Source organism: Eurypyga helias, unplaced genomic scaffold (genome assembly GCF_000690775.1).
Source record: "Eurypyga helias isolate BGI_N326 unplaced genomic scaffold, ASM69077v1 scaffold9274, whole genome shotgun sequence".
NCBI classification, from domain to species: domain Eukaryota; kingdom Metazoa; phylum Chordata; class Aves; order Eurypygiformes; family Eurypygidae; genus Eurypyga; species Eurypyga helias.
In genome coordinates this window covers 32,461-56,818 of record NW_010245633.1, presented here as the reverse complement: position 1 = coordinate 56,818, position 24,358 = coordinate 32,461, and the positions used below count along the sequence as shown (strand labels likewise).

Here is a 24,358-nt window from a genome sequence, read left to right as displayed (position 1 = left end):
ATTTCTCTACTTGCTTAGTAATCTTATTTGATGCTACCACAAACAGTTCAGCATTTCCGACTGACTAGGATTCAGATAGTAGGCAGAGAAACAACTATACCCCTTATGGTGTTTAATTTTGTGAGTGTCTTGAACTCAGCCTGTTTATGTGTAATGCCTACCTTTTTCTAAAATATAATTGTGACTGTTTAAAAATATTCAGAGTTTTAAGTGACAGTGGAACCCACCCCTAAGGTTATGATCACTGGTTGCAGCAATTACCATGGACAAGAGAGACCCAGACAAAAAATTTGGATTTGTCCTTACTTTTTACTTCCAGATAAGCCCTAAACATTAGGATGTATATTTGAGATCACACCTCTCCCACAGATGTTAATGTAAGTATTAGTCTTTATGAATTATGCCAAAGTAAATCAAATTACATGTTTCTTGGTAAACACTGAATTTGTGCCTATAAATTTCAAGTTATTCCTACACTAAATTCTTCAGTTTCTTTCTGTGTTAGAGAATAATTTTCCTTTTAATTATTCAGCAACTCTAACATAGCTGTCTAAGGAACTTACCAGTTTTTGACTTAATCATGTGTTTCCTTTTCACTTATTGCAGCTTGGTTCGATATATCTTTATGCCTCAATGTAGCTGGTTTATATAAAACTGGTAGAGCAGCTACAGTACCCTGCAATTACAAGTCAAAAAGCTCTGTTTAAAAATCCAGATAATTAGCTGGACAAAACAGCAGTAGTATAAGAAGGAGTTGGACGTGGTTATAACATTACCCATCTCCGCACTTGGTTAAAATGTAAAAACATGAAACTTGGAAGTTTCTAGAGAGCACTGTGATAGCAGAATATTTTGATTTGGCTTCCTACTTGTCTTTCCAGACCTTCTGCTAGTCTAACAGGTATTGAAAGCTGAGATATTTGTAAACCAATTATTGTGTTAATGGCACTGCTTGCTTTCTTTTTTCTGTCTTCTCACCTTTTGTTTTCATTAGCAAGGAAATGACATTGCCCTTTAGGTTCAGTTACATTTACAGTATGGGAATGAAAAAACAGCTGTGAGTATGTAAGAATCCATAAAGCTGATACAAAATAGAGACAAAAAGCAATGCTCTACAGACTAAATCAATTAAAATAAAATCTCATAAGGCTACTCACTGAGGTGTGTCCTATGTTTAAAAATTCTGAGACTTTAGTTATCACTTGAAATGACTAGTAAATAAGTGTTACTAAATTCACTTTTATAGAGCACTTCAAACATGTCTTGTAATAACATCTTTGGTGGTGGGCAAGAAGGAAAGATGTCTTACAACCATATGGTATCCAAAGTCCAAGAAGATAGGTTAATAAAGGGTTGCTGCATGTTAGTGGTTCAGACTTTAGCTGGCATTTAGTCTAAGGCTCTTAACTACATCCCAATGACAAACTTAACTCATGTCAGTTAAAATATACTTAGGCTTTTGAACCAAAAAGGACAGGCACCATGGCAGAATTCATAAAGGAGCTGATTATGCTCCTCTGTATTAATTAGGTCTATAGTCAAACCAGCACTGAGAATTGGAGCCTTGACTATAGCTTGAGAGTGCTTAATTCTCTGTCTGAAACAATAATAATAATAAAAAAATCTTTGCTTTGATGAAATGTTTTCAGTCTCCTTCAAGATTTTTAATTAGCTGTAAAAGCAGAAACTGACTCATAGGTCTTTTGGGAAGCACTTTGAGGGCAGTAGTCTTTATGAAGTTAAAAGCCAGAGGTTTCTCCTATGCAGTCTGTGACTCTGGCATACCCAGAGCTACGGCCTGCACTGCATATAGGTCTGTAAGGGAATTTTCCCCTAAAATTTTTATGAAGGGAAATTAGAAAGCCCTGATTTTTTTTCAGACTAAGAAATTAAAATTAAAACTCCTTGTTTTGCTCTTTTTCCTCACCAGAAGCAACAACAAACCTGTGACAGTAAGTTAATAACCTTCCCAGATGCCTTCCTCCATTTAAGAGAGTGAAAAATCACCACCCTTTTCCACACACCTGCTGTTCCAGCAGCAGCCCATTCTGTATGGGCTCATCACTTCTGTGAGGGGAACAGGGCTTGTGGCAAAGCACCCAGCCAGGGCACGGGTGGTTCGACCAGTTCTGTTGCCCAGCTTGTGGTAGGGAGGGGGAAATCTCTAGGAGAGGATCCCCTGCGTGGGTACCCTCTCCAGTTTGGTAGTGAGAGGCTGGAAAACACCCTTTTTTGGGTGTGAGGGTTAAACTCTGCCGCCCTCAGGCCCCGCGGCTGGGGGAGGGGCGCTACCAGCCCTCACCTCAGGGCCTGGTATGCCTCACAGCGGGGGAACGTGGTGGAGGGGGCCTGGTAGGTCTCACCCTGTGCCGGCAAGGAGGGCAGCATCTACCTCAGCCATCTGCTCCCTGCTGGGCCCTCCTGCCACTCTGCTACATGGCTGTCCCAGTCTTTTGCAACGTCTGCTTCTGTGAGCCCCGCAAACCCACCCCGCGATTCAGCCTCACAAGCTGCGGACATGTTATCTGTGAGGTTTGCCTACAGAAAGGTAATGGCTGCTGCAGGGCCCTCTGCTTCTGCGGGGCAGGCAGCGCCGGTGTGCACATATTTACCTTAACTCTTCACATTTCTGACTCACTGTGGAAAAATGAAAGGCCAGAGCATTTCTTTTAGTCAGCCATTTATCAATGTTATTGATAAAACTTTTCAATTGTTGCTATTGATTTTCTTTAAACAGTAAAAAAACACCTGTGCCTCCTGCTGGATGAATCTGGCTGGAGCAATATGGCATTGAGAACAAGCCTCAGATACTGAAAACTGGAGACTTCAATACAAGTTGGAAGCTTATGATCCATGATTGCACTGAAAAAAATCAAACCCAGCCCACTCTTCTAATTTTGAAAGGGCATAGTTTTTCATTAGTGAAAGAGCAATCTGCAAAACAGAGTTTGTTTAGGGCATGTTTTGCTAGTAGTCTTAAGACATTTTAAGTCTCGGTATTGCTACTGAAACACTAGAAAATTTTCAGCAGCATTAGGAGGATTGGAGGTGATGTTTTGAAGCTTTTGTGTGTTGCATGCAATTCCTGAGTCATATTCTGGGACTCCGGCAATGTGCTTAGATGATGATCTGTGGAAAACATGGCGGAATAAGGAAGTTGCTTTTTAAAAAAAAAAAAAAAGGCAGATAAATATAAATGTTTTCCCCTGCCAAATGCCGTGTTATTTGTAAGGATGCATGTAATACATGATCAATCTATATTTCAGAATGATAAACTTTTGATTAAAAGTTTTCACGAGGTTGCTGTTGAGGAGAGAGGATCATGAAATGCAGCCTCTTAATACAACTTGCAGGCTCCTAGAACCTGAACACCACCTTTTCTTTCTGCTGTTAATATTATTTGGCAGACAAAAAACCTGAGAAATTATTTTTTTTCCCCGTGAATTCAATAATAATGGTAATATTAAGCTTAAAACTCTTTAAATATGTTTATAAACATTGATCCTTAGAATCCTTAGAAGGGAAGCAGCTAACAAAATTATCAGTTATAAATATTGTAATCATATGCTTTTAGTAGAAATATTTGCTAATATGTTTGCAAATTATCAGAGACATTTTAAAAAGAGATGAAATTTTAAAAAGTGATGTGATCAATTTTTCACTGAAAAAATTCACAAGGCAAAATCATTAATTCTTTGAGATTAAGGTTTCATATGTTTTATCAAGAGTGCCAGACTGCGCCCAGTCTAAAAAGTCATATATCTAGTTGACTCTTATTAGTGCACTTAAGCGTACATTTAATTAAACCAGACAAGTAGTCCTATTTAAATCAAAGGATCTAAAAGTCACCTACATTCAGTGACACAAATGATATTCATAAAATCATTTACATGAATGCTTATTTGCAGGAGTAAGACCTGATTACATTCACACACATTCTCCCTGTGCAACTGTGTGTAATGATTCTAGAATAAAATTCTTCATTCATGTTTATTTGCAGTTTTTGTATAACCTTCAGATTCATTCCACAAGCTCCATATAAATGTTTAGGCATCAATTTCCATTAAAACTGTGTTCTGTGTCTGTTGAGTTTGATGCATATTTAAAATGTGTCTTTACCTTACAGGCAAAAAAGATGAATGTTTGATCTGCAGAACTCCTTGTCGTACATTATTCCTTTCAAAACAGGTAAATGAACCTTTAGTGTTGTTGTATTACATTAATCTCTAGTTTGCTTACAGCTAAATTATTTGCATTATGAAATATTTCCCTTTTGTTTGCCAACTGTGACATGAATACTTGCTGATATTAAGTTGGTAGACTTAGACCCTTATGCACTATACAGCTTTTTTAGTTTTATGGATTTCTTCAAATAAAAGCCTCTTTAAGGGGAGACTCTAGGTTTTCAGATTCTGCTGAACTGTAAAACATTCCAACCTTTTCAAGAAACATGACTGGCTGCTATGTAACATCAATGACTATTATCAAAATGTGGAAAAATGTTTATTGACTTTGGCATTTGTACATCAGAGAAAATGGACTATAATGAATTGTTTCATGTAATGGACTGAATCAAAAATGTGCATGGCAGTGCATCAGTTTTCAAGTGTATTGGGTTTATTTCCCCATTTTTGTTTAAGCTTAACTATTTTCCTCATGGCCATGTGATTAAGAAATGTTGTTGGGAATTCTTGTTATTCACTAGAGAATGAATAACTTTTGATTCCCATTCTTAAGAAATCATTAGAAGGATTTAATTTTCTTATTTCTCCCAGGAACCATCTTCTCCCTAGCTGATTTCATAAATGGGTTGTGAAAACATTTATATTTTCCTAGACTGGTGCCTACCTAAGAGACAGGCCTGCCTTACAATGATAAAAGAAAAATACCAAGATCATTCAATACAGATAACACATAAAGTCCTACAAAGCTGTAAGGCAATAATATATATGAAATAGAGGAGTATTTTGTCCTAACCGTGAAGCAGTGATGTTGAAGGAGGGCAAGATTTCTCTAGATATGTTTAAAACTGAGCTGATGTGTATCTAAATACAGAATCTCTACCTCTACATAATGTATACAAAAAGGTAAAAGGCTTTTACACTATATTTCATACTTGTAAACACAGAATCTTGCAGAACTGAGACAGGGTGAAGATAACTGCTATGAAAAATCAAAATTTACAGCAAACCAACAGGTTGCAAACATAATCAAAGGGAAAAGTGCACACGGTGATCAAATGAAAAAAATAAAACAAACCCAAAGCCTCTCGTAAAACTTCTAAAGGAGGTATTTTAATAAGCTTTCAATATCAGCCTAGCCTGGATGCAAGTTTTGTTATTAATTTCAGAGAATAATTTAGCTTGTCAGGGACCTCTAGAGGTCATCTTGTCCAATACCTTGCTCAAAACAAAGCTAATTTTGAAGTTAGATCCATCTTCAATTGCAGCATTTCAACAGACCTTGACAATTTGCTTCAAAAATACGGAAGGAAATAAAACATGTAATGATGGGATACTAACAAAAATATTAGATGATGCACTAGAACCTGCCACTGCTCTGGAGGACTGGAAAGAAACAAATTACCATATTCTTTAAAAAAGACATTAATGATGATTGCTTAGCCTTGATTAAGAGCAGATAAAATGATTGGAATGATAATTAAAGATGCATATAAAAAAGTCATGGCTCTATAATTCAGGAACCTGAGTGGAATTATACTTGGTAACCTTTATGAGCTTGATGCTATGGAAGAATTCCCAATGAGTAGGAGGTCCTATAAATGTGTTAAAACTCCTCATTAAATTGTATATTGGGGCAATCAGCAGCTACACATTAAATATTCTCATCTTTACGGTAACGCGTGCTTGTCACCTTTATATCTTCCTTCTATGTCTCATGATCCCCACTTGCTTTTTCCCAGAGGATGGTTAAGTGTTATGATAAATCAGAACCTTGCTGTTCGTTATTTCAGAATATCATGTTAACATCTGCTACTCCTTCATGCAACAGATAAAATATAAACAGTGTTCTGCAAACCTTTATTTTAAAGAGTTTTTCAATCAGCAGTGAAGCTTTTTGGGGTTTATTTTTCTCAGATCTGGTAAGTTCTTAACCAAGGTCATTGCTTTGTTAGGACCCTAAATCAGTTTCTAGAGCTTGCCTTTTATGGATATATTTCAAAGATGCCAACAAGTGTATGTTTATGGATACATTATTTTTATAGATGAAAATTTCTTGTCTTCTTTACTTTTAATATCTTATCTTTCTTTACTTAAATACCATAGATAGGTTAGACTGTGCTGTCTGTCTGCTTCTGGCTTTCTTGGTCTGCCAGTTCACCCCGTGGAAATTTTTGAATGCTTTTTGGCTAATGTCAACCAAATTCAAAAGTGCAGAGGAGGTTTCAAATGCAGTTAATTCCCTCCTGTGAGTTCTATCAAGATTAGTAGCTGGGGAAAGCAAAGAAAGGCAGTTTAGTTCCCTTGGTGAGAGAAGTGCAAGTACACCTCATCAGCAGAAGGGCGTTTGGCAGCCACATGCACAGTTCTGGTGTAACCAAACAGTGCACACCATCTTTGCTCAGTTGAATTGCCATACAGGACATTGAAGTAGCTGATGGCAGAATATTGTGAACAAAAGATACAAATCAGTTGCAAATCCAGGTTATTAATTTAGCTCCTCAAGTAGTTGCTTTTCATGCGTATGAGACTCAATTCCCTCTAATTATTAAAAATATATAATATAAGCACACATTAAAAATAGTTTTGGCAAATGCAAACTAAATGTTATTTAGTCTTTGATATTTGATTTTATACTAGTGTTATACTATTTTTAGAATATATCAAATTATTGTCTCTGTGCATGGTTGTGCATTTGCAAATGGAGCAAAGCTCAATTCTTTTTGATTTCAGTGAAATATTTTTAAGTGGTAGCACTTATCTTTCTGTTTTCATTCAGAGAAGCACTCAATCATTCACCTTTTTTTTTTTTTTTTTAAACTTCCTGAGATTCTCGAGTACTTCTGGGGTTAATTTACATTTTGCCTGCCACAGTTTCAGTTCTTGATTGGATTTTGAAGGTGGTTCCTTACATGAAGGATGCCTTTTCTGGGACTTCTTTTATCATTTAACTATGTTGGGATTCTTTTTGCTTTTTATTCAACTTCTGGCTAGTCAAATCTACCTTCTATTACACAATCACAATATATGAAAGAGAACATTCCAGTTTACAGTTTGTGGGTAGATGTGGGTTTTTTAGCTAGAATCCTCATTTTTAAAAGCTGTTTACTGTTATAGTAGAAGAGGATTGAAATGTGACAACTGTTAGTTCTCAGTAATGTAACTATTTTAACTTAGTACTGTAACTAGGGTAACTATTTTGGGGTTGTGGGTTTTTTTTCTTTTTCTTATGAATAAATCAGGAATACATGTATTCTGGATTAAAATAACACTTATCTAAGTTGCTTTCTAGATTTGGATAGATGTCCAAATGTTACTATTATTCTGAGATTCCCTTTATATTTTGTAGCCTTTCTTTCTCACTGTAAATAATAAATATATTACTGGAATACGATCATAGTTTAGGTACAGAGTGAGTGCTCAGCATTTGCTAAAAACACAGATAGCCACTTGTGGGGACTCATCATGATCTCTGATTAAAAGTCTTAGTAATAAAATATTTGAAAAATACAACTATCATTTTAGGGCTTTTTTCTTATGCTAGGGTAGCATTTTGCTGCCCAACAGGCAGGAGAGATAAAGGGATGCCAGTCAGCATTGGCACCATTCTGAAAAAGGACTGAAATAGGAAACAAAAATGATTATTAGTTGCATCCATGTGCCTGAGGAGGGTGAGAGCCAGAAACCTGGCTGTTGATCTAAAGGCAATGCCTCTTCCAGGGGACCACAACATCTTCCTTGAATGTCCTCTGGAAATTGTTATTGTCTTAGTTACAGTAAGTACATATGTGTGTAATATATTTAAACAAAAGCACAAAGCCTTCCAGATGGTTAATAAGGACATTAAATAGAACTGGGCTTGTTTTCAATTTCTGTTTCATCCTACTCTTGGTCTGTCCATTTTTTCTTTATTTACATCAATCAATTTAAGGAACATTTCACAAAATGCTTTATTTGTTATAGCTTGCAAATAAAAATGCTAACACTGGCCTACTTTCTTTTCTTGGTAGACAAATCCTGATATTCAATCGCTGTTCATGGGAATAGATACGTTATGCAAGAAATATTCAAAAGAAATAACACAGGTGAATCTGCCTTATAAATCTAACATAATTAGCAGCTTCTACTGATATTTATATAAACGGGAAAAAATCTGGGAGTGAATGCTTGAAAATGAATGTATACCCATTATTGTCTTTACTTCCTTGGTTCCACAGTTTCAAAGTTCTGAAGAAAGCATAAATTATTCCTCACAGTCATTGCTTATGTTTTCAAACTCTCTCTGAGGACCACTAGTCTGGTTATTTTAATGACGTAAAATCACTTTCAATGCCATGCAATGAAAAATTAGATCTGCCAGAACTTTAAACATGCCCAGATATTGTGCCCTAATTATAGCAATAAAAAGTTACGCGGTGAAAATCTGAACCGGGTAAAGCTGCGAGCTGAGTGTGCGCTCTCTCTCTCTGTAATTCAAAGTGAACAGGTTAACAAATATCTGTAATCTCAAAGGCTAGGCTTTATTACTGCCCCTGTACTCTGCGCTTGTGAGACCCCACCTGGAGTGCTGCGTCCAGCTGTGGAGCCCTCAACATCAGAAGGATACAGACTGGTTGGAGTGAGTCCAGAGGAGGCCATGAAGATGCTCAGAGGGCTGGAGCACCTCTCCTATGATGAAAGGCTGCAAGAATTGGGCTTGTTCAGCCTGGAGAAGAGAAGACTCTGGGGAGACCTTATAGCAGCCTTCTAGTACCTGAAGGGGTACCTGAAGGGGTACCTTCTAGTACCTGAAGGGGGCCTACAAAGAAGCTGGGAGGGGACTTTTTACAAGGGCCTGTAGTGACAGGAGAAGGGGTAATGGGTTTAAATTGAAAGTGGGGAGGTTTAGATTAGATATCAGGAAGAAATTCTTCTTCACACAGAGGGTGGTGAGGCACTGGAACAGGTTGCCCAGAGAAGCTGTGGATGCCCCATCCCCGGAAGTGTTCAAGGCCAGGCTGGATGAGGCTTTGAGCAACCTGGTCTAGTGGAAGGTGTCCCCGCCCATGGCAGGGGGGCTGGAACTAGATGGTCTTTAAGGTCCCTCCCAATTCAAACCATTCTGTGATTCTATGATTCTGTGATTAAAACTAAGAACAATCTAATTTCTAAAATCCAAACCTGAAACAGGCCTTCTTTTTTTCAGACAGTTGCAATAAAATACTTCAAGGTAAATTTCCTCCCTGCCTTCTGTAAATCCTAGGCAGGACACCCTGCTTCAGGCTTAGTTTCCAGTCCAGAACTTTAGTAGCTGTCTAGGTTAAATGAATTCATATAAACTTTCATTGCCTTATCATTTTCTACATCTCTGCATTTGGCTTTGAGACTTGTCCCTTTTACTGACCATTTCAGTGGCAGTTTCAACCACTCTAGGTTAAACTGTAGTAGTACATCCTCCCTGAACCCGCCTGCAACCTTCATTATGTATTCTCATCTCCCTTGGCCTGGTACATGCTTGGTCTTATGGTGAGTTTCCTGATCCAGCAGAAAAGTAACCCAGGAAAGATCACCTGCTTTCTTTAATGGTGATTACAGAGTCACATTTCCTCTATACTTCACAAACTTTTTCAAAGCTGAGTATAGCCCCTTTCCTCAGCACTCCTCCTCCTAAGATACATAGGTGATACAAGACAAACAAGAAACCTTCCTCCATCCTTCTGTATGCACGTCTAAGCAGCATGGATGATGATCAGCAGTTATTCTCTAAACTGGAATAGTCCCAAGAGCTATACCACCAATGTCATGTGAATACACACTTCTGTAAGGTGTCAAAAAAAGGGAGAAACACACGCGAACTCAAAAGACAAAGGTAGTTTTCTGTAGACTGAGGTAATCTATGAGAAACATATTGACATGTAATTAAGGCATTAAGATATATTCAGAACTTCTACCAGCATTGAAAGACATAAAAACAGCTTGTGACCTGTTAGGCCAAAGATGTGTCTAATCTAATATCCTGTCACAACAGTGGGTTTAGGAAAGCATGTGGGAGAACACGTCTTCAGAACAGCTTCCAGCTTTCAACAGTTTGTGGCACAGGGATATCTCAAGGTGAGGGCAGTGCCTTTGCATTCAAAAGCTTTTGGTGGATATTTTTCCCCATGTAATTGCCAAGTTGTTTTCTGAATATTTAGCATCTATGATGTACTATGCAATGGGGGGTGTGATGATGATTTCTTTTCTCAGGATTTAACTTGCTACCTCCTAGTTTCATTTGATAATCTCGAATCCCATTCTAGAGGAAAAAGTAACCATTCCCATACATTCCATCTGTGCTAACCCTTAGGTTTAGGCTGCAAGCTCACACTCTCTTCAACTGTCGTTTTTTTCAGCCATGAAGACTCATATTCTATGTGGTCGTTCTTTTAATGAAGGTCTTACATACCTCTAATTAATCTGAACTATTTTCAGACCTACTATATCCTTTCTGAGATGTTAAGCAGACTCAGAATGTAGTAACATTTATTTTTTAAAGTGGAATAATGATGTTCCCTATTCTATTCCTTTTTTAATCACTTCTAAGATCTGATTTGACTTTTTGACTGGTATTGAACACTGAATTGACATTTTCACAGATTTCTTCCTTATAGACCCAGGACCTCATTTCTGAGTGGTGTGAGGCAGCTCAGAGCCATTACTTTCTGAGTGGCCATTTCTTCCATCAGTTCTGAAGACACTTCTGATCCTTTAATCAGAAGTGTATCCAGTAGGACCTTCCAGGATCTTCTACAGTGAATAAAAAGTAACCATTTCAGTTGAATACTCCACTCTGGGGTTATCTTCTCAGAGCATTTCTTCTTGTTTGTCTGTATCCCTACATATTTTCTGGCAGTTTTCTTACATGTGAGAACACAGATTTATTAGGAAGTTATTGCCTATTGTAATTAGTTCCTTGAGCTCTTGTCTTGCCTACCTTGTATATTTTTACTTTTAACCTGTCATGGTTTATGATCCTCATTTAGACAAAAGAAATGCTTACACACCACCAGACACTGTGTCTAACAATTATTTTTTAATTAACAGGATATTTTTACAAGGCAAGTTATAATTGCCAGTAAGACACATTACTTTTTATGATGCCATTAATTTTATGTGTTTGCTTAGCACTAATGAATATGAAACACCACAGCTAAACTGGCTTTCCAATGTCTTACCTTGTTATTGAACACAGTATTAAAATATAAATCCAGTGAAATAAATCTACCAACCCTAATGTAGGTCATACAAGATTAAACTAACTTTATAAGACTTTTTCTATCAGTGATAATAACAGAATATTTTGTTGGAAAAGATTTAAAGAAGATATGTTAAATACCTGTTGAAATATAGAAAAATTTGAATACTGCGAAGCAGTTTTTCACCATTGTTTTCTTTGCTGAGGTTGCATAAATGTAATTAGGTGACGCTTGATATAACTGTATTTATTTTTAGATTTCAGAATTTCAAGAAAAACATCGTAAACATTTATTAGCATACCACCGACAAAAGGTAACTCTAATTGGGATTTTCTTTTTTTTTTTTTTGCTTATGTTTTCCTTGTTGCTTTGGTTTATTTTGAGAAAATTTATTACTTTTTATTGGAATACTTAGAATAATTTATCAGGATTGCATCATTTCTGTCATTATAAATATCAGGGTTTAATTGTTTAAAATCTGTGAGGATTTGATTAATTACAGTTACTATTATTTAATAAAACAGGTTTTACTTGTGAGGTGACTGAGATTAAATGGGCAGTCAAAGGACAGGGAGAGAAGAAACCAGTTCATTTTATAGAGGAGAAAGTGGAAGAGGTGTGGAGACACTGGGAGACACATGATAAGTCTAGGGGAAAAGAAGGCTAGGGCTGACAAACTGAAGAGACTGGTTATCTTAACCAGCCTGTGTGCAGCTACGGCTAGCACTGGTGAAGATGGTTTGGTGGAGAAATGGTTTGGCAGTGAGGCTGAGGTGAGCAAGGAAGAGCTTCCTTGCGCAATGATACACCTGCCTCATTCCTGTGAGTTTCAGTTAGCAATCCTTCCTTCAGGGCTACTGGGAGGGAGTCTGAAGGAGCTGAGGAAGGCTAGATCACAGCTGGCAAAGGCACACAACATGAGAGAGTGGGATTAGGTGCTCACACTCAGGGTTATAATCTCCATCTGAGTCTTTCTGCCACTGGCTTTGAAATGATGGTGAGTGGGAAAAGGATGGAGCAAGAATGATTTAGAGTATAAACAGTTTGGCAAATAGCAATGACCCCCCAGGGAAGTGTGGAAGCACAAATGTACGCTTTGACACAAGTGTTTCTTCCTGCCACTCTCCATTCTGTAGGTCTTGGCCTTTGGAAAGCTGGAGTACAACATAAGGGAATTCAAAACTGCATTTTCATGCTTGCCTATCTTGTTTGTTGTTCCCTTTATTATTTCTAGTATGTCATCCTTGCCACTGTCAGCCAACACCTTTCATGACCTTGATAAAAGCTTCTTTGTTGCTGTTTTTGAGAGTTGTACAGATGCTGGGGTGTAGATGATATCAGTGGCTTGGGCACTTGATGTCCGTATTCCTGGCAAGTCTAGACCCCATGTTGTGCTAGAACCTAAACACATTGAAAACCAAATATTTATTCACCACCTTTGAGGCATTTTGGCCTTAAAATGATCCAGTCCTACAGAGTGACTGAATAAAGTACATTGCTCCTGACATTTGTACTGGTTACTTCTTTAATCAAACCCAACTCTCATTAGGAAAAAGAAAAAGAATACAAAAAAAATCAGATCTTATGTAAGTTAGATGTTGTCTTTAATCTGTTTTGCAGAGTTTCACATCTGCAAAAAGAGCATAACTCCCACAAACAATATGATTTTATAAGGATGTATCAGATAGTGTTACTAAAGAATTCAAATAGTATTATGAGTAGAAACAAGAAAAGTTAACAAGAAAATTAATAATTTGCCTTCAAATCAAAATATTAATAGTGTGAAGTAATGAAGGACTGAGGTCACAGAACAGAATTTAAGGATAAAATACAGATGCAGTATCGAGGCTATTGAGTAAATTTTTACATCCTTCATAAAATATAATATATGTTAATGTAATGAAGGACTGTAAAAAATACACATACTAGGGAGCTGACTTAATGTTCTTGACCTTAATGTTCTTCAATTTTGCAAGCTCATAACATTTTTTAATGGAGATATTTTTGGTTTTGTCTATAACTTAATGGGAAATAATTTTATTACAAATAGGTACTGCAAAGAACTGAATAAATTTTGACTCTGAACAGAGAAATATAGGAACATGGTATTTGGTATTGTGTACAGTTATGGGTATCTTTTCCACATAATTCTATATTATATGCTACATAACTTTAGATATGGAAAAGAGGAAGAAAAATAAAGGCAAACTATTTTTGAGGCACTTTTGTTAGTGCTCATTTATCCAGTATTACCAGCACACTTAACAAAAGGTAATCAGACTAAGTCTCCATCTCCCAAAAAGAAGCTTATCTTTTTCAGATTGTCTGTTTAATGGATCCATATAACAGCTATACTCTTACCCCAGTAAATATGGAATAGCAATGATATCTAAGATTTAAACCAATAGAAAACAGACTTTCAACACCTTAGAATACTAGTTGTGTGAAAATGATGTTGCACATAACACAAATTGACTTTTTTAAAAATCTATGATTATCTCACAGACGGTAAAGTTGGAAGAATCTCTCAAGAAAGTAACCCAACAAATGCACCAGCTACAAGGGTAAGAGATTTAATGTACAAAAGTAAATGCGGAATAGTCTTTCTAATCAAGCAACAGTAAGCTTAATTGATAAAACAATAAAAAGATAATTATTCTTTGCCTTTTTCATATATTGTGCTGTACAATAGAAGCAGCATATTTTTACAGAGATAATGAATTTCTGTCAAGTCCATCTTCTTCACATTAATCAATCCTGTCAGGAAGGAATCCTTTTATTTTTAAATTCAAGTCAGTAGTTAGTTAAAAAATGAACTTTTAGCAATCTCTATCATAAAGTTATTAGGTTTTAAAATTTTTACTTGCATTCTATGATTCTGTTTAGATGAACATGTGTTTTATCCAATGGGCTTTCCAGCATCAGCCTGAAAAGTACTATGATATCTTTCCTAGTATCTAGCCCATTTGCAAAATTACCAGAGTTTTGTAACATGGTTCTCATCTTCTCTGTTTCTTGCAAAAATCAACTTCTTGACTCATTTCCAATTAGTCTTTTTTTCACAAATGCATCAAAGAGATAGCCAAGAGGCAGATTGTCATTATCCCCCTGCTTATTGAGATACACCTTAATCGCTTCATCTTTATTTCCAGCTTAACACCAAAGTTCTTAATGATCCCTAAGTGCACTTCGTACTATTACTTTCAATTTCATTAAATTTTATTTCAATAACATGTTTGAAAAGATTACATTTTTAAAAATCATTATGGAGTTCTCCTCAATATTAATGTAACTTTCTATCTTCAGAATTTTCTGTCTTCAAATTTTGGAAACTGTGGGCTATCTCGGACTCATCAGGGAGTATGTTAAACAGCATCAGCTGCAATACAAACCAGAAGGGGACTAATAACATTTCTGCACTCTCTTCACACTTTGTTGTTATTGTTTCCTTTTAACATTATTTATGGTATACTTATATGAATTAATTGCTCTGAATTAATTAATCTCCGCTTAAAAGTCCACATTGCCTACACAGCACTCTAATGTTTGAATTAAATTAACACAGAAAAAATGTACTATCTTACTACCATTAAAAAAATTCTGCTTACCAGAATATAAACCAAATGAAAAAAGATATCAGATTGATCTGCCATGATCCGCCTGTGGTGAAATTATTAAATTTTTCATATTTTTCATTTGTAACTTTTGTTTCTATGTCCTCTTTTATCCTTCCCATTTTCTAATATTTCAAAAACTTCTGTGAAGAAAACCTGACAGGCTTGGTCTGCTTTTCCCTTTTAGTGAATAGGGGTATTAAGAGTACTTAGTGTATAGTTACAAGGTACTCCTCCCTATAGATCCATGTTGATAGAAGCCCTTCACAAATGCCACTTTATGCATACCAGTGATCAAGGATGCTGAAATCTTCTTAATAAGCCAGTTCATAAAGCCAGCAATTTAATTGCAAAATTTTGTTGATCTTATGCCTTCTCTATGTTTTTTCAGTATAGACTTTCTTTTGACTCTGACATGTACTTAATGCTGTATTATGCTTCTTGGTGTAATATAACCGAAAGAAAAACAGTATAAAGGAAACTAGGTATGTGGTGGATTATAATAGTTTATATATTTTTATCCACTACCTCTTTTTCCTTGTCTGCATCTCAAATAAATAGCATCTTGGTTATATCAAATACAGAGTTCTTACTGAAGTTCAGATTTTTCAGAGTTGTACCAAGAGAGTGTGACCTAGGTCTTCTTCCTTACAAGCACAGTAGACATATTTCCCCCTGTGTATGGTTGCAAGCAAAGGTATCAGTTTTATATAGCAGTTGGTGAAAATCATAAATATGCCAACTTTTCTTTTGATAACTAGATTTTTTTTTAAGTTTGGGAACTGTATATACTTTTTTAATAGATTTTTGACTCAACTGTAGTTAATAGTTGCATTTTAGCATCTGTTGTTCCATAAAGTACTATGCCATAATGTTATCCTAAATTGATGTTGTTGTGCATGATAAAGACATTATGATATAGAGAAGTTTTGCTGCTTTTACTTCATGGCAAATAGTGTGATGTTAAAACTAGCTATTGATCAATAAAATGCTTTGATGTTATGTTTTATTGACCAGTTAGATGGATGAACTAACCAAAACAGCTTTCAATTTATATCTGTTGTTTCTTCTGTTTCCCCTTTAGTATGAAACCACCTGAACAAACTACACAATTACCATTTTCCAGTACAAGTAGAAATCCCCTTTCAAGTAAGACCTGTTTGTTTAACATACTAACTATGGAATACCTATCACTGGATATAGCTGTGTTCTAATAATAAATGTATTAATGACTTTAGTTCCTTCAAGAAAACAGAATGGTTACTCTTCGTGTTCTCTTCATCGTAGTCATCCTTCCACTTCTGAAATGTACGTACAGATCCATTACTTTTCAATTATAATCTTAACAATGACAACATACTGATATTTTATACACAAAGCCATTGTTTTTTCCATTGAGTTTAAAATAAGTATATTTTCTAATTTTGTGCTTTGTTTCTTCAAACCATAAGTATGAAAGAACTGAGGAGGGTTCTATTCAAGTGTACATAATGACTACTTGTATAGATTGCCTTTGTACTCACTGGAAAAAACTCTGAGGCATGATGCAAACTTTCCTAAAGATTTTCTAGATAGGCAGATTGATGAATTGGTGATTAGGGAAAATCTAAATGACTTGTACAGACATGTATATGTACATTGTAGTTGTCTAAAGTTAGATTGAAGAACTCCAGTAAGGCTTATTGGATTTTAAATACATTGGATGTACATCTTGCTCAAGCTACAAGATTTCTATACCTGTGACTGACATTATTTGTTATAAAAAATAAAATTTCAGAATGCCCTTGTGGAAACAAGTGACAATTATGTAAATATGCATATTTATTCTAACTTAAATACAAGAATAACAATGGTAATCATGAGAAAAAAAATCACTGTAAACATCTAAACCAAAGCTCAGAATCAATTAATAGGTTTTCTTACTGGTTTGGGACAAGTCCTAAATACTCATACGTGTTATGAATTATGTATTATGCATTTTCCATTATTAGTCAAATTTAACATGGGAATGTAATGTAATTTTAGTCATTATAATAAATGTGTTATTTTTATCATAATGTCATACTTATTTTGACCTTTTTTGTAAGAATGGAGTCAATGGAGATTGATCTTGTACCTTCACCAATGAGGAAAGTAAGTGGGTATTTTTGCGTATATGTTTGTGTATCTATATAGTTATGTATATGTACATATATGTACTTTTAATTTCTCCTAATCTGTTAAATACTGCAAAAATAAGGATTCCCCCCACCCCTGCCAGTCACAACAATTCTTATGTACATGCTGAGTTCAGCTATGCTTGATGCCTAGTAGAAGTCACATGCTCCCCAAAAGAACCATAAAGAAATAAATCACAACATTGATTTCTGGAATTATATTCTCCACATGCCATATATAGGCTTTTAAATGATGCTAAATTAAATGGCAAATTCTTGAAATGTCACTATGTTTATATTACAAAAATATAAACTGTTTCCAAAATAAATGTCACTAATGCACGAAACTCAGAGTTGCAATTAACTTTCAGTTCTAATATATTAAGGAATGGAAATAAATGCAAGATTTCCACTGTTACCAGATCTCATGTAGATGTCTGCAGTGCAGATCTAGGCTAGCATCTCAGGGCTTCCTTTGCAATCTAGGGATTGATGTGTTCTATTCATCTCATTCTAAAGGACACTTACTGGTCTCATTCCTCTTTCTCTTCCTTGACCATAAAAGGATTTTGGGGATGAGGCTGGATGTAAATGCTGTCATTGCTGATGTCTGAAGTTACACTTGTCACTCTCAAGTTCACATCACACTGATTTTCAAAACCTTCCTGAAATGTCATTTATGATGGATAAAAGTTTTCTTTGTTTGTTTGGACAAATCAAGCCAGCCATAATCTTTCACCTTTTGTAAACAATTTTGTTTGCTGTTTGATCAGGTGATCTTGCTTCTGTCTATGCTCAAGGTCATCAACGTGTGTATAGTATCTTCATGTGTTAAGAAAAAGCTAGATGTAGAAGTCAGTGGTCTGAAAGCAATGTTAGAACCTGATATTTGAGTAGGGAATTGCAAGGTTTGAATGACGTCTCTAAGATGAGAATGAAGGCAGGAGCTTTTCCCATTATTAGTATTGTGATTAGGGATCATCCAGGGAAAGATATTAGCTTAAGAATGGAATCTCACCACAGCAAATTATGTGTCTTATATTTTTCTTACATGAATGTGACAGTAGGACTTTTTGGAATAAAAGTAAACGACATGTATTTTTTTCCCCTGGGACTTAATTCTGATGTTCTGCATTTTAGTGCTATGAACAAAAGTGGCAGCTGAGAGTACCAGAAATCTGCAGGCTTTATCAACCTCAAAAATATAACACTGTTGCTTGAAATACCTAGATAATTAACATACTTAAGAAACTGTAATTAATACTTTGCCATTCATTTTAGCCTGAAACACTGACTGGTCCAACAAGATTATCATTAATAACTCCACCACGAGATGGACGTATGGGTGAGTAGAAATCAATTTTGCAACTGGACAACATTTGTATTACATGAAGATGATTAATAAATTAAAATCCATACATTAGCAATTTACTGAGCAAGCTTGAACTGAGTAAAGGAAGAAGGTACTTACCATGTAGACATCAATCCTGCATATGGGAAATGGTTAAAAATGAAGAATGAAATGAGACTTCTTAGTAGTGATATACCCTGTTCTGTGAATAATTATTTGTAACAAAAATGATTTTTGCTAAGCTATGACAGAGATGCAAAGAAAAGACTGTAATGATGCCATGGTTGAACAGAACAGGCATACTTGCACTATATGCCTTTGCCCCTCTATTAACCTTCATAATTATATTTGGTTATAGTTACGAGAGATTAACATTGTCTGTAACGTCATGTTCAAAATCACATCAGGATAAGAGGGGAACCTAAACAGAATTTACAGAAGTATCTCATGACAAAAGCACAGTAATTAAGTTGAGATCAAGAATTTCTTCAGAAAGATGATTTTTTTTCACCATATCACTGCAATAAGGTATAAGACATTTTAGGTGCCTGTACTTCCTTTCATTCCTGAGCTGTTGCAGAGCTTCAGTAACACTGATGTAAATCAGATATGAATGGCAGCCTACAGAAATTACTGCAGTGTCCTTGAGTACAGCTTATTTGCGAGGAGTTCCCCAGAATTCCTAATGCTCCGCAGGTCTACGATTCATGTGTCCCTCCCATTTTTGGTTTTACATTCAGCAGGCTTCTGTAACAATTCTTCCTCAGGCAGTCTTACAGCTAACTTCAGCAGTTAAGAGAATCCATCTCCAGCCACATAAGGAACTTAGGAGTTTAAACCACTCATGAGTTTACATGGTGTAAACAGCTCGAAACAAAGACACATGCAATTACGATGCAGTTGTGATTAAGGGGCAAAAATTGCTTTTTGTGAGTTACGTCTAAGTTATGTGTTCATATCCTTCCTAAATACATCCTTGCCTATAAATTTGTGGGTAACAAGATAGTAAGAGTTGAGTTTAACTGGTTTTTTATTGTGTCTAAATATAAATAGATATTTAATTAGATAATAAAATTATACATAGAACAGTTATGTGTTCAGCACATTTTAGAATCAACCCATAAAGTTTTGCAGTGGACAACGCTGAAAGCTACAAAGCATGCTTGCAAAAGTAAGGGCACATAGAAACAATGATTTAATGGTGCACTGAAGAAAGTTTCCTTCTCAGAGATGGATGGGGCAAAAAAGAATAGCTGAAGAACTGGAACATATCAGCAGAGCTATCCTAATAGTCTAATAATAGTCTAATAAATGAGAAGAGGTGAAAGAAACCTGAAAAAGATTTGAGGGAATGGCACATTATGAGTTTTTGTGACGGCTAGGCTCTATGTGGGAATAACCTATTGAGACTGAAAACAATTTCTCACATTTACTCTCTGTTGGAGTACTGCTGAATACTTTTGATAGCTTTCACTTTTGCTGGATTTCTTCCAGCAAAGAAGTGCTGGAAGACACCTCAGCAAATATCTTGTCTGTGCTGAATTGTAAAAACTCATTATTAAATTTTAGTCTTATTTTAATAATTTCTCAAGCGACGTGATGGCTTTGTTTTGTCAGCCAATTCCTTATCTTTCTTTGTCTATTGTAATTGTGAACCATTTTTAACTTTGAATAAACCGATCATGAATTTGTCCCAAATAATGCAACTAAAGTACTAATCTCTGTTTCCAAAGTTCCCTCTTAAGTAAAATGGGTAATTCATGTTGTCCTTGTTTTCAAAAATTTGACTCTTACAGGTAGTGTGTCCTACAGAAGTTCTCAGTCATCTGGAATAATGTCAGGTCAAAATAGTAGAGCAGGATCTACGAGGTAATTAAATACCTTTTCAGGATTTTACCATCTCTGATGAGAGACTGAAGTTTCTCTTGTCTGGCTTAATCTGTATGTTTAAAGGTTATATTCTATACCTGAAGAAATGTTATTGTGCAGGCTAGTTATCCCCTATATGAATATGTTATTGTTGGAAGGTTTGATTTTGAAGTCACAGTCTACAAAAATGTGCAGAGATAATCTGAGATCTTGTAGCTGTAGACATCTACAGTCATGGTACTGTTATATGAAGGGTGGTAAATTTGTAGTAAGAGAGTGCAACGATGTGTCTGTTTTATAATACTAAAAATCAGAGATGACAACACAATGTTTACACAAGAGCTATTCTCTGAATAACTTGAACATCTTCATGCACCAGGTAGCAGGTGTTTCAGGTTTTTTATCTAAATACTAAAAATGTCTCAGACTGTGAGAATTATTAACATCAAGAAAAAATTAAAATGGTTCCAGAAAAGGTAAACTCTTGTTCTCTGTAATCAGTAAGCCAAATATATCTTTCTAGCGCAAACTTAAAATATGCACAGCAAAATATTTTTTCCATCTCTGATTCTCATATAATTTGTTTTGTTCTTCTGCTTTTTAAAATGCCTAAATATTATAAAGAACTAAAGATGTGATAAGGAGTATGTAGAACACAATAATTTATAACACTATCTATTAAAATATTGACACTATCCTTTTAAGTGGTTTTGAAATCTGTAGTACTATGAAGGTAGCCTCAAATCATATCCATGAATTAATTTCATTAACAGATCCACACCTATAATGCTACCACATAGTGGATCATCATCTGGATCACAAAGTAGTAGAAGGGGGTCATTGGCTACTTCTGATTTCAGAACCCCTCAGCTGTATCCTTTTACATCACCATCCCCACAGTTGTCTGTAACAAGGCATCCCATCACCATCTCTGGACTTCTGCAAAGACAGCATTTAGGCAAGTAAATTTTATAAAATAACATTTAACACTCTCTGAAAAATTCCCAGCATAGCGTATGCTTATAACATATTAATTTAGTGGAGAGCAGTAAATACGAAATAAATTAAACAACACAAAAATTATATTTCAAAATTGGAAGTAGACTATCAGCAAAATATGAAAAATGTTGATGTTTATAAGTATGTTGCCGTAGTGTTCTGTGCAGTAGAATAGCTGCTGTGAAAATGTGTTCTTGCTTTAGTTCAGAATCATATTATAACAGAGATTTAAATCAGATCATTTCCGTAACTGTTTTCTAAATAATGGAAAGCATGTAATGATTTGGGAAAAACTAATCTTGCTGCAAATCTCAAGTAAGGAATAGAGAAAAGAAAAACATGAGTGGAAGAAGTGCAGTGAACTCAGTGGAAGTCATACCAAGACTGAAACACTCAACTGGAGTCCTTTACTAAAGCAGAATACTTAAACTGACACAGGGGAAGAGAAAGAAAACAAAATGTCTGTAATGAAAAGAATGAATGGGAGACAGTTCCTGTGTGACTGAATGGCGTGTCGTAGGTGACAGTTGACATCTGACTGTGTGTAGCCAAGAAAAAAGGAACATAAAAAGAAGCTGCAGTATTCTGAGAGTACAAAGTAAAGCATTAATCACCTAGTTATTAGGAACTAGGGAATGTTAATGGAAATGAAGAAATGAGTGACCTCATTATAAAAATAAACAACAGATAGGGAATGAGCAGATGATGAGACAGAGAAGAGGAAGGCAGGTGTGTTAAAGAACAGAAAAAAGGGAAAGGATATGAAAAGGGTGGGGAGAAGAAAAGGAACCCAGAACATTGCACGGGACAGAACAAAGGTTACAGAGAAAGAAGATTAAAGAATTTATGAAGAATGGAGATAAGAATGTAGAATATTTGTGTACAAGAGGAAGCAGGATGGACCAAACGAAAAAGGCAAGAGGACAGTAAAGGCTATTTTTCCTGCGAAGCAAGAAAAGTAGAAATGAGTCACTCTAGATAATTACAACAAAGAGACTAAACAAACCAGCAAAAAAAAGGAAATAATTTGAAGAAAATAAAATAAGACAAAAGCATTTCTAGTATTTAATTTTTTAGTTTTATAAATATTATTAATTATTTCATTTTACTCTGTCACATGTTCTGTATCTTCACAGCTTGGGAGGAAAGGCTTAATGATAACTATGCTAATATGTTTCTGGCCATTTTTCCCCTATTCTGTACAATACTAAATTTATTTCTGTTATTATTACCTATTAACCCATCACAGACTTCAGTAGAAAACTTCCCAATTCCATGATTTTTTTCAGCCCTAGTTTTGTTCTCTCATTTGCCGCATTTTCTGTCTCAACTTCACATTTCTTACAGATCTACCTGTCATGACATGCACATAAATGTCCGCAAGTGACAGTAAAAAAGGAGATAGTCCAGGGTATTATTTGTTGAGTGCAGCCTAAACCAAGCAGAAGTATCTCATAGAGCCCCTAGAGGGGTGTGGGTAGGAATTGCACTGGGGCAGATTAACTCATGAAGTCATAGAATTATAGAACAGCCCAGGTTGGAAGGGACCTTCAAAGATCATCTGGTCCAACCTATTGTCAGAAAGGGAGCCTAGGTAAGATTATCTAGTACCTTGACCATTCACATCTTGGAAACCTAATTCTTCGTGTTGAAAATTTTACATCACAAGTGAAATCTTTGTTATTTAAACGAACAGGATAATTCAGCTATAAAGCATCTTTTAGTCCATATTAACAAATGTGACCTTTCTATTGCAAGAGGAACACATCCCAGGCAGTTTTGAGTTCATGAAGAAACTGGAATGTGGCAAAATGCCTTTATGGAAAGAGAAACCAATTCTTTTATATAAATACAAACTACATCTTTAGATTCATAAGAAGAGCTATGCAAAAGTTGTTCTAAAAATGTATGGTGTATATTTTTAATTTTTCACAGTTTTCACTTTCTCTCTTCCTTGAATAATTTCCCAAAATAATTTACATGAATAGATTTCTCCTGTAGTCTTACTAATATTTTTTTCCATTTGTATTTGTATTCTTATTCTAGGATCAACTAATTTTGGAGGACATTCAACAGAAAGATAAGCAAACATCTGCGATTTGTCTTGGCCAATAAGCATCTGGAGAAGCCCTACAGAGTCTTTGGCTATCATAGTATTTGTAATTTCTATTAAATGTCAAATTGGCATAAACCAGCTAACTATTCAGCATGAATAACGTATTTAAAACACCACTGAACTTGCTGATTAGCAACTATGATTGTTTTAAACAGGAGTGCGAAATCCTCTTGCTGTTTTAACAAAATTTGGCTTAAAATGTATTGTATAAATAAACAGTCTTTATTAACTAACTGTTAAGACAAAAGATGATTACATATTCAGTGAATATTTCTTGCTGTGAATGCAATGAGCTGCAGCAGAACTCTATTTTTAAGTGGTCTCGCCTGTACAGTATTAGACATGAGCCCCAGTCCTAAAAAAAAATTGACCTATGGATTTTTGATTCCAGGATGCCAACATTTGGTTCTTAACCAATAGATCTCTTCTTGTATGCTCTGTTGAAAGGTGTAAGATTTAGGAATATTAGATTCTACCAGGCTCTGCCAAGCTCTTAACAGAGCATCTATTCCACCTTCCAAGAATTTACCATTTGATATATGTAGCAATGATTTCTTCCCAAAATGGAATGAAATGGGGGTACTGGGATGAAGAGACAAAACACAGTGGAGACAACCTTTAATGTCACACAGGAATAGCAACTGGACGCTCTGAATGGAGGGTACCAGAATGCAAGAGTTTTCTTTCAGGAATAACTGTTAGTTGAAATTCCCACTATTACTATGTAAGTCTGGCAAAATTTTGGTATGACTGACTCATTTGTGCACCTGAGTTTTGTTCTGGCTTTACCTGAACTATTTGAAAAATAGTAAAACCAAAAGCTGGGGGTTTTAAGACAAAATTCCCTGAGTACATGAG

The 24,358-nt window shown here is 35.5% G+C and overlaps 1 protein-coding gene across 1 annotated transcript; it reads left to right on the top strand.

Moving 5' to 3' along the window:
- The first annotated feature begins 2,436 nt into the window (after positions 1-2,436).
- On the top strand, positions 2,437-23,468 carry RNF212 (ring finger protein 212). Its single transcript, XM_010150136.1, has 12 exons — positions 2,437-2,548; positions 4,127-4,188; positions 8,192-8,266; positions 11,652-11,708; positions 13,901-13,959; positions 16,094-16,158; positions 16,248-16,317; positions 17,097-17,142; positions 18,447-18,510; positions 20,313-20,385; positions 21,159-21,343; positions 23,431-23,468. Exons 1-12 carry the CDS (start codon positions 2,437-2,439, stop codon positions 23,466-23,468), a joined length of 906 nt encoding a protein of 301 aa, XP_010148438.1.
- The last annotated feature ends 890 nt before the right edge of the window (positions 23,469-24,358 follow it).

Coding starts and splice junctions, on each gene's coding strand:
- RNF212 (XM_010150136.1), top strand. CDS start 2,437: ATGGCTGTCCCAGTCTTTTGCAACGTCTGCTTCTGTGAGCCCCGCAAA. Junction 8,267..11,651: donor ATTCAAAAGAAATAACACAG/GTGAATCTGCCT, acceptor ATTTATTTTTAG/ATTTCAGAATTTCAAGAAAA. Junction 16,159..16,247: donor AAGTAGAAATCCCCTTTCAA/GTAAGACCTGTT, acceptor TAATGACTTTAG/TTCCTTCAAGAAAACAGAAT.